The following is a 10,560-nucleotide window of genomic DNA, read 5'->3' as shown; positions in this document are numbered from 1 at the left end:
CAGTTGAGAAACGGTGCGACCAGTTTGTCTGTAGATCCAAAAAATTAAACTGACTGAAATTTTAAGCACAATGCGAAACAAAATGCATGTTGTGACAAGTATAAAATGCAAATGTCTGTTGAATGTACTGATTCAATGATTAAATAAATATAAACAGACAATGGATGCAAATGAATCACCCTCGAACCATTTGCTTCCCTTTCTCAAACACAAACAAAACCCTATACACATTCAGACAATGAAAACACTCTTGATTATCACCCTCTAAACCTCTGAAACGAGATGCAACATAATAGATTATGCACTAAGATTGAGAAATCAAGTCTTTCGACTTCTCAATCAACATATGACTAAATGAATATTATCAAGATCAGATAAAATGCCAAAACTCCTAACCTTTTTTATATAAACTCTGATAAATGCTTTTTAACTAATGAAATGCACGACAAAAATGGATCGGTTCATGCTATGCTGATGCGAGTGAAAAACTCAGGGTAAAATTTAGGGTATGACAGCCTTGTAACACATGAGAGGCTTAATTTGAACGTTATGAATGTTGTAACAACTGAGTTGTATGACTCACTTGACAGTGATATTTACATTAAGCTCCTCAAAGCGTTTAATATTCTAGAGAAACATAATTTTGGATCTCGAGAAAACGACTTTATCAAATTGAATAAGTCCCTGTATGGGCTAAAACAATTTTGACGCGTGGTTTAATCGTCTTAGTGAATATTTGTTAAAGGAGGGATATATAAATAATTTTATTTTTCCTTGTTTTTTTATAAAAAGGCGTGGAAAAGAAATTAAAATAGTAGTTATTTACTTGGATAACATGGAAGTCATGAATAGCTTTCAAAACCAGGTTAAATTTCTAACATACATTTTGAAAAATAATAATTATAATATTAGCAATCATCCATATAAAACTAATGCAATGCTTATTCATTATCTTAGTTGAAATAAGAGATTGTTTATCATAATTAAAACTCAGTTTGAGGAGACTAACTGATGGCATGTATAACATGTAACTTCTAGATCACAGCCAAGAAATAGTGTTGAATGACTCATCATCAGAGAAAACTTTTGGAGATGTGGAGAAGCCATTAAAACATCAAATATCGAACAGTATTCCATAAAAGGATAAGATGCTTCATCAATATGTAACTCCAATTGTCTAAGTAATATGTGCATATATACACCAGTAATATGTTTAGTAAACTAAAATCAATCTATGAATCAATAAATTGAAAGAAGCCTAGATAGTCAATAGTAGAAACCATAGCAAATGTATAGTAGAAACCATAGCTCCTAAAACCCACATACAACCATGATGTTAAAACCTCCAGTAGCGCCTAAAACAATTTAAAGGAGAAAAAAACGAATCATAGAAACTACAATTTAAACTGATTTTTCCAAGACACAAATTTGATAGACAAAAACAATTTTCAAAATTCAAAACTGACATAATCTTTTAATTTGACGATTTTCCTCTCTTACGGCGGCTGCATTCCAAAAAACCTTCAATAACTTTGGTGCTGTTGTAGTATGACCACTGTATTTGTGTTTTACAGAAGCATTCAAAAAAATCTCCAATAACTTTGGTGCCATAACAGAAATTTTCCTAGTGATGACACCACTATATTCAAAAGACGAGAGATTCTTAGCATCAATATATATCATATACGGAGCTGATATCTCAGAGCCGCAATCAATCATGTTCAAATGACGCAACTTTGAACTAGTAATGTATATTTCACCGGCTAGTGAGCAATTTTTAAGGGTGACGTTCACAAGTTGGAGACATTGATTAAACAAATAACTTGGGATCAATTTTGAGAAATCGTGATGAATTCCGTCCAACACAATTGTTGTCAAATTTTTCAAGCAAGACATATCATCATCAATAAATCCAATTAGCAAACCCTTGTAGCTAAAGTGTGATAGCGCATGAGCCTCAATGTTCAGGAAGGGTATCTTTTCTCCCTTAAAAGAATACTCAAGGGATGAGAGATTTGGTGCAATGATATCCATTTCAGTCATAAAGATACAGCGACAGTTAGCAATTTTCAAATGAACCAATGTTGGAGTAATTATTTTAAAATAATAACATAACTCGCAGTTATCAAGTGTGAAGTCTGCGAGATGGATGCAGTTGGAAAACAGGCTCTCAAGTAGATCCTGTTTCACAACGATTTGTTGCAACACAAGAGTTGTGAGATTCTTCAATCCAGAGAAATCCATAGATGCTACTAAGAGGCAGTTCTCTAGGTGCAGATAGGTTAGAGAATCAGTGTTAGATAAGAGAGTAAAGGGAAATCTATAAGGCTTAAATTCCAAATTTAAATTAGTATGATTAGTTTGATGTGAGAATAATAGTTGAATATGTTTAACACCCTTAGCAATCCCTTCAGAAATCAATCTATCAATCACATCACTGTGTTCATCACCCAATGGAAATTTTACTCGAATTGAACTGATTGTAGCGTGTTCATAATGAAGCATGAACTGATCCAATCTTGCTGTAAATTGAGATTTGTCTGTTGCCGGTGTGTTATAGAGATCAAAATTGAGGTGTGTTGTTGATGAAAATCTCCATTCGTGAAGCCAGTGCTTGGACAATAGGGAAGTTTTGACACGATCCTTAAAAGATAACTTGTTAAAGATAAAGGATAAAATAGAATCAGGCAAGTCACTTTCCATTGTTGCTGCAATCTGTAAAGATTGCACAAACAGAATTAGGGTATATTTTAAGATTTGAGGTAGAAGCTAGAAAAGAAATTAGGGTTGCAGGAAGCAATATCAACAATAGGTTTTGGAGGAGAAGAAGCGAAAGGTGAAAAGCTTCGTTCAAATATTGATTTGAGAAGTTTCTTATTTAAGGAAAAATATGGGGTTCACTATTATAGCTAGGAATTCATCTTTGAAATCTCATGTGTCCAATCTTATAGGTAGTTTTCGTTAAAACTGCATCATGAGAGATTCAAGGACAAAATAAATCTATTTCATATTTTGTAGAATTATATTTTCCTTGCATCATGAGAGATTCAAGGACAAAATAAATCTATTTCATATTTTGTAGAATTATATTTTCCTTTTGTCAACCTAGTTTTTCGGTCTTAAATAGTCTTGTTAACCAATGTTACAAAAGATAGAAATTAAATAAAGTAATGTTTAAGTTTTCAAAAATTAAATTCTAGGAGATTATTTGTAAAATAGACCCAACTCATCTCGTCGGTCACACAGATTTTTGGATTGATCTTTTAAATAATTAAAAATAAAAAATATAGTTTTTTTTATTAAATTGATAAATAAAAAATAGTTTGGAAAAAATATCTCAAAAAGAATATAATAAATAAAAATGAAAGTATAAAAGTGTTGGGCGTAAACTTGACCCATCAACCAAATAATATCACTAGATCATTAATACAACATATATGTGATATTTTTGGATCGAAGTCTATTAAAATATGTAGAAATGAAAAATTTGAGTGTTATAGTCGAACCTTGTTCTTTGTTAGAATTACATTAATTATAAAAACTTCGTCCAGAGATTGGAATGAGAAGTTTTTTGAGAAATTATAAAAGCTTCATTATTATAACTAAAGTTTCATCTTTGAAATTCTTTTTTTTTTTTCAAATCTCGCGTGTCCTATGAATATCAAATATTTTATATTCTATAATCCGAATTTTATAATTCAATTAGATAAGGTTAGTTTTCGTAAAAAAACGAATGAGAGATTCAAGGAGAAGATAAATTTATTTTATATTTTATAGAATTATATTTTCTTTTTGTGAAACTAGTTTTTCATGCTTTAAATAGTCTTGTTAACTAATGTTAGAAAAGATAGAAATTAAATAAAGTAATGTTTAATTTTTCAAAATATTAAATACATATATTCTAGGAGATTATTTATACAGTAGAATGGTTAAAATAGACGCAACTCATCTGGTTGGCCATGCAGACTTTTGGATTGATCTTTTGAATAATTAAAAATAAAAATTATAGTTTGTTTTTGATAAATAAAAAATAGTTTGAATAAAATCTAGAAAAAATATAATAAATAAAAGAGAAAATAAAATTACAGTTTGTTTTTGATAAATAAAAAATAGTTTGAAAAATATCTAGAAAAAATATAATAAATAAAAGAGAAAGTACAAAAGTGTTTGGACGTAAACTTGACTCATCAACCAAATAACACTACTAAACCATTAATACAACACATATGTGATATTTTGGATCGAACTCTAATCTTGATAATGATAATTTCATGTTTCAACAGGAGTCGTGCACGGTGTAGTCGACGTCTGTTAAAACATGCAGAAGTCAAAGATGTGCGTGTTATAGTCGAATCTTGTTCTTGGATGCAGTTGTATAAGTTAGTTTGTTGGTTGATAATCCATTTTTAGTGTGTTATTATTATCACTTTTCATTTCTGTTTATGTAATAAATTTAATGATTATTTGTTAAGTTGTAGTGTTTTTAGTTTATTTTACTTGGAACACAATAGGTGTTCCTTTTGTAGTTTTCACATGTTTGTTATTGAATTTCAAGGTAGTTTAAGGCAAGCTGAGGCATGACTGGTCGAGACAGAGTTTGGAAGAGAGAGATAAATGGAAAATGGAAAGTTTGTTGAAGTTCATAAGAAGATAATGGCCAAGAGCATAAGAAATGCATATTTCTAGGGCTTGCGTGGCAGATTTGTGCTTGGAAGAAATATCGAACGAAATGGATAAGATCAATTGCATAAGAAGGCAAATAAATGGTACAGTGGGGACCACCATTGCAAAAGCGCACTCCCTGCACATAGACGCAACGCCGTCTAAACCTCTGCACCACCTGCTGCAGCAGTCCGTAACGGACGCTTTATCTCCCACTACTATTTGTACCTGATTGCTTGTTCACAAAGAATGGAGGAAAAAGTGGAATATGCTAATTTGAAATATGGGTTGAACCTTGTTTGCATCAAAAGCCCGTGATCCGAGGCCTTCCATCTTTCACATCCACACTTGTGCCTATAAAAGTTGACCTTAGGAATTGTGGAAAGAGTCCCAGAGAGAATTCCACACACATACACACACACACATCAAGAAAGAAGTTCAGTAGTCTTAGTAGTAATTTAAGAATATTTAGTGCAAGGTTTCGTGAGAAAAGAGAGAATTCTTCTTCTCACTCATTCCTGTACTCATTACTGAGAGCTGGCACGACTATAGTCTTCACTTGTTGTTTATCCAACACAAGAGTCTCCAATTTACTAATAGGTTGTCATTTCTTTTATATATTTTGTTTAAGCATGTTCCCTATCAGTTTCAGTTCAGTAATTTGTACTAGGCACACCATGAGCAAAACCCTTGTTTGTTGAACAATGTGAAGTTAATATGATGTTGCCTTTATGTTAAAATGATGTGATGTTAGTATCTTATTTTGTTATGTATTTTTCTGCTATAGATTTGTTTCTTTGAATGATCAACTCAGAAAACGATAAAAGCTTGTTGTTGTGAGAGATCCAACAACAAGTGGATTTCATAACAAAAGTGGTTAATACAAGTAGGATAAAGATATCCACTTAATTAGCCTGCTTAGATATAAGAAGTTATAACCATAAAGGATTTTAAAAATATAAACCATACATATATTAGGGTTATAAGTGAGACTTAAATATTTATTCCCTTGCCCTATTAATGCATGTTTTGATGTTGAAGAGATACACATAAAGATCGCGTTTTGACCTTTTGAGGCACGACACTTCTCATCAAATACACATTTTGGCTATTATGCATATTAATGGATCATAGCTCAACATTCACTCACTTGATTTAATCAAACCTTCACTTTATTACATTTAGTCCTATGTTGTGGACAATCTAAACTTGTGTTTTCCAAATATTGTTTGTTACTCTGCTCATGTTAGTTTTAAACAAGAATACTTACAAAAGTTCAATTAAACCTCTTCCACTCCCTATAGGTACGATATCCTTACTATTATCACTTGTTGCATTTAAAACATACATGTTTACTTGCATGTGACACCTACAATCATTTTTACGGACAACATGTTTTTGGCGCCGTTGTCGGGGAGTGCCGAGACGTATTTTGAAATACTGTATTGATTATTTTTGGATGAAAATAACATTTGAGCTTTTTACTGTTTCCTGTACTTGGTGTCACGATAGGTGTACTTGGTGTCACGATAGGTGTAGAGCTTCTGCATGCGCAGGTTGTTATACCTAGAATACAAAGAAGATCCTGAACCTGAAAGAACATTCAGAATATGAATGAGATTGATACGTGCCACGCAACATCCAAAAGAAGGAAATCTTATTCCTGAAGCTCAAGAGTTCCAAGAATTATCAGATTCTTCAATCCAGAGAATTCCATAGATGCTACTACGAGGCAGTTCCCTAGGTGCATATAGGTTAATATCAGATGTGTTGATTTAGAGTGGCTTAGTGGATCACTTGATTCAACTCAGACTCATGGAAGATGTCACTATTGACATTGGAAGACCGCTGAATGCTCGAAATCTGAAGAGCATGGGGATCATTGATCAAGTCAGATCCAAACCAACTCTTGACACCTCTTGGGAAGCACTCAAGGATCAGAGGGAGATTCCAAACGAACTCTATCTGTTCTCCAAGATTGACCCTTTAGAGGTGGTAGCTTACTATCTACAAGATCTGGCCAATCAAGGAGTGGACATCTCTGAGTTCTCAGTGGATTGGCTACCTTAGCATCCACCAAACTTCATGAAGAGGACACGAGAACCCTCTAAGAAGTCCAAGAAGGCAAAGAAAGCAAGGTTGGGAGAATCCTCTGGGTCAAGACCTCCAGTCCCTCTGACTGGCTCTCAAAGTAAGTCTGTACCTCTCTCCCGCTCTGTTAAAATAAAACCGATTGCTTCCTCTCTTCCCCAAACCACTCATATATACACATCCTCTAAAACTCATCCCTCAACCACCAGATCCTCTAACCCACCCTCACTTAAATTTAACCTTGCTACCACCACACTACCTGTTTTTGAAGCAAAAATGCTGAATGAAACTACATCATCGTCATCATCATCCTCACCATAATCCCCACCATACTATGTCTTATCCTACGACAATGAACCTTCTGACCCTTAATCCCCCACTCTGGCTCAACTACAAGCCCGTGCTCTGGCCTCTCAATAGCCATCACACTCTGAACCTGAACCAACATCACTACCCCAACCTCTGAACAAAATCCAACTACATCTGAACCACCTCAAACACCAGCATCCGCACAACAACCAACACACTCACCATCTGAACTAAATCCACAACCTGAACATACAACACCGTCACCCTCTGCCATTTCCACACCACCAACTTCCGCTGCCTCCATCACTCCCACACTGAATCTCAGTGCCCCTAACTCACCTTCTCCATCCTCTCCAACCTCTGCTACTGAACCAGAAACAACCTTCCCTACCCTAGAAGAAGAAATATGAGTTTTTTCAGAGTAGTCAGTAGAGAAGGTGAAGTCTCTGACCATCAATTCTGGCATCAATGATGATCCCTCTGAAGTAAGGATCCACTGGAACAGAGTGACCAGTTGAATGACCTCTGAAGCCTTCAAACTGAAAGGCCTCTCTGAACAAGTCTACAACGACTTCATCAGAGACGCTGGTATTAGGCTTCAAGAGCGCTTGGCCAGAGAGGCTGAGGAACGAGCTAGAAAGGAAGCCGAAGAGAAAGCACGCAAAGAAGAAGAACAGCGGATCCGAGAAGATGAAGAGAAGGTTGTTGTTGCTGCGATTGCTACTGAGGCTGAGGCAAAAGCTAAAGTCGAAGCTAAAGAAGCAGCTCATACAGCTGCAGAAGAAGCTGCCAAGGCCAAAGCTGATGCTCTGACTCAGGGGGAGAAATCCAACTCTGGGTTTGTCCCTTTGGTCTTGAAGACTCTGGAGGAACTGCAGAAAGAACAACAAGTGGATCGGGCTAGGCTGGATCAACAGGACTCTATCAACAACATTCAGAACATGTTATCTCAGTTTCTCCAAAGGATGCCTCCGCCCCCAAACCCTTAGGCACCTAGGCTATTTGCTTGTTGCTTTTCTGTTTTAAATGTTTCTTTTGCTTTCTAATATCTGCCTTCTGTGCTGCTTATCTGTAACTGCTGTCTTTATCAATATCAATTTTTTTTGCTATATCTTTTTTATTCTGAAAAAAAGGGGGAGAACTAAAACAGCTCTGATGGAAACATAACTAAATCCTCTCAAAGCACTGCAAACATTATTAAAAATTATTATTAAACCAATGACTAAAGATATGTAGGAAAGTAGCTAAAACACTAAACCAAGGAAGGTCCGATAAGAACTTCTGGTTAATCCAAGGATCTAACTCAGGGGGAGTCTCTTTCCCTATCTGATCTGAAAATTTATGTACTGTTTCACCTCTAATCTGTATTGTTTTGTCATCATAAAAAATGGGGAGATTTTAAGAACAAAGTTGGTTCTACAATGTATCTCTAAGATTTTGATGATAACAAAGGATAAAACAAAAATGGTACCCTAACAAATTTTTTATTAAGTATGAAGGACTCTGATCAAAACAATCAGATAGATAAAAACATCAGATACAGAATCAGCAATCAGATGCTACTCAGAGGAAACGTGTCCAGAAGGATCTGACTCTGATCAACGCAGGAACCAGCAAAACCAAAAAGAAGTCAGAAACTCTGATAAAGAAGATTAAATCTAGACTCTGAATATGAAAAAGTCAAGGTTATAAAGAAACTATGATTTGGTCAGATAGAAGCAATCTCTGAAGTTGAACTCTGACTAACAAGACTCTGATACAGATTCACCAGCCCATAACGCGTAACCATGAAGAAATCTGTTTTTAGAAAGAAACTATTTCTAGAAGGAAATTATGACGCGCCCAAAACTGTTTTAGAAAGAAACAAGGAGAGTAATGACAATAAACATTCTTCAATGAACAAGATCCTGTCATCATTCAACGGTCCTCTCAAATGCCTATATAAAGGACGGAATACTTCACAAGGGAAATACACCTGAGACACACAAGAATACAAAAACTCTCAATCATTCTCTCTTATTTTCACGAGCTACTTCTCTTACGTGAAAAGCTGTTGTTCTTATAATTCTGTAATATTTGCTTTTTGTTAGAAGCACATTGCTTTACAAATCATATTTTTGCTAAGATATTTCCTCAAGTGACTATGTGCAGTCTGAATACTTGAGAGTGCTAAGAGATTATTATCTTAGACAATTGTTTGTGTAATCTTTCAAGATTAGTGGATTAAGTCCTTTTTGAAGGCGGAATCACCTTGGCCGGGTGGACTGGAGTAGCTTTGAATTTCAAGCGAACCAGTATAAAGTTTTGTGTCATATTCATTTTTATTCTATGCGTGTTTGATTTCTCAAAAAGTTTTTATTTCCAAAAACAATTCAAACCCCCCTTTCTTGTTTTTCTCTACCTTTAGTTAGGTGGTTTGTGTAATAACAAGATTAAAAGTCTATGATGATGAGTGAGGAAACCTAGGGTTATAACTAGGTAAATGAACTAGAAAGATAACTTAGGTTATGAAATTTACTTAGATGGAGATACTTGGACGCAAGGGTACCTTGGTGTCTGTCGCGGACAAGTAGTTGCTAAAATTATAGTTTAGTCATGAAATAAAATGTTTTATATGGAACATGTTGTGTGTAACACCCCGATTAAAATAAGAGAATTATTTAATTGAGTTAATAGTATTTTATTAATTTAATTAAATAAAGTTGAATTATTGGATTATTATTGTTATTATTATTATTATAGATATTATTTATTTTAATAATAATTAAATAAATAATATAATTGGAATATGAAGAGTGGAAGGGTAAAAGTGGAATTGGGTAAAAGAGGCCAAAGGAGATAACTGAAGGTTTTCATTTTCACGTATTTTGCCTCAGAGTCAGAAAAGGGAGAAGCGCTGAAGAGAAAGAGAAGGAAGAGGAAAAGACCAAAGATTGCTCAGAGCTTCCTTCAATCCAAAGAGGTAAGGGGTCTGAACCTTATTAAACGATAATATGCGAGCAAATTCATGATATATGTTGGATTGTTGATGGATTTTGGGGATTTTAGGGAGATTGGAAAAGTTTGGGGTTTTGATGGAAATTCGCCGATCTGTGAGTTTTGTTGAGTTATATGCTTAGAAGCCCGCGCGTCCACTGTTTTTGCACTTAAAATCTTATTTATGCACATAACAGCCAAATGACGTCCGCCATTATGGCGTTCACCATTAGCCTAATGGCGTTCGCCATATCAATTTGACGGACAGATTTCGCGTTTTAAACTCCCATATGTGATATCGTTGTAATGTTGTTGTTGTTTTGTTGAGTTGTATGTCATGCTATTAATGATGATGATAACATGACTATATGATGTTGTTGATGCTATGTTGATTATGATGCATGTTTGATGTGCATGCATTCATGAAAGGCCGATGCCTAGTGATGAACGGACTGAGTTCCAATGATGTTGTTGACTCCGGGCTTGTTGAGAGGCTTGGTTCCTTATGGGGAACTCGGATTC

General features: G+C 34.8%; 1 protein-coding gene across 1 annotated transcript; it reads right to left on the bottom strand.

The window, feature by feature from the left end:
- Positions 1–1,232: 1,232 nt before the first annotated feature.
- On the bottom strand, positions 1,233–7,516 carry LOC127130437 (F-box/FBD/LRR-repeat protein At5g56420-like). The gene is made up of 4 exons (XM_051059444.1): positions 7,285–7,516; positions 7,112–7,215; positions 1,522–2,715; positions 1,233–1,355 (listed from the first exon to the last, which is right to left on the bottom strand). Exons 1-4 carry the CDS (start codon positions 7,514–7,516, stop codon positions 1,233–1,235), a joined length of 1,653 nt encoding a protein of 550 aa, XP_050915401.1.
- Between the last annotated feature and the right edge of the window lie 3,044 nt (positions 7,517–10,560).

Source organism: Lathyrus oleraceus, chromosome 3 (genome assembly GCF_024323335.1).
Source record: "Lathyrus oleraceus cultivar Zhongwan6 chromosome 3, CAAS_Psat_ZW6_1.0, whole genome shotgun sequence".
Taxonomy (NCBI): domain Eukaryota; kingdom Viridiplantae; phylum Streptophyta; class Magnoliopsida; order Fabales; family Fabaceae; genus Lathyrus; species Lathyrus oleraceus.
Note: the sequence above shows the minus strand (reverse complement) of the source record. Positions and strands in the feature narration are given on the sequence as shown.

Excerpts from the sequence above, each read along its gene's own strand:
- LOC127130437 (XM_051059444.1), bottom strand. The coding sequence starts at position 7,516 with ATGGTCAGAGACTTCACCTTCTCTACTGACTACTCTGAAAAAACTCAT. Across the intron at positions 2,716-7,111 it reads GGGGGATTAAGGGTCAGAAG|ATTGCAGCAACAATGGAAAG; the intron begins GTTCATTGTCGT and ends CAATCTTTACAG. Across the intron at positions 1,356-1,521 it reads CAGCACCAAAGTTATTGAAG|GCGCTACTGGAGGTTTTAAC; the intron begins GTTTTTTGGAAT and ends AAATTGTTTTAG.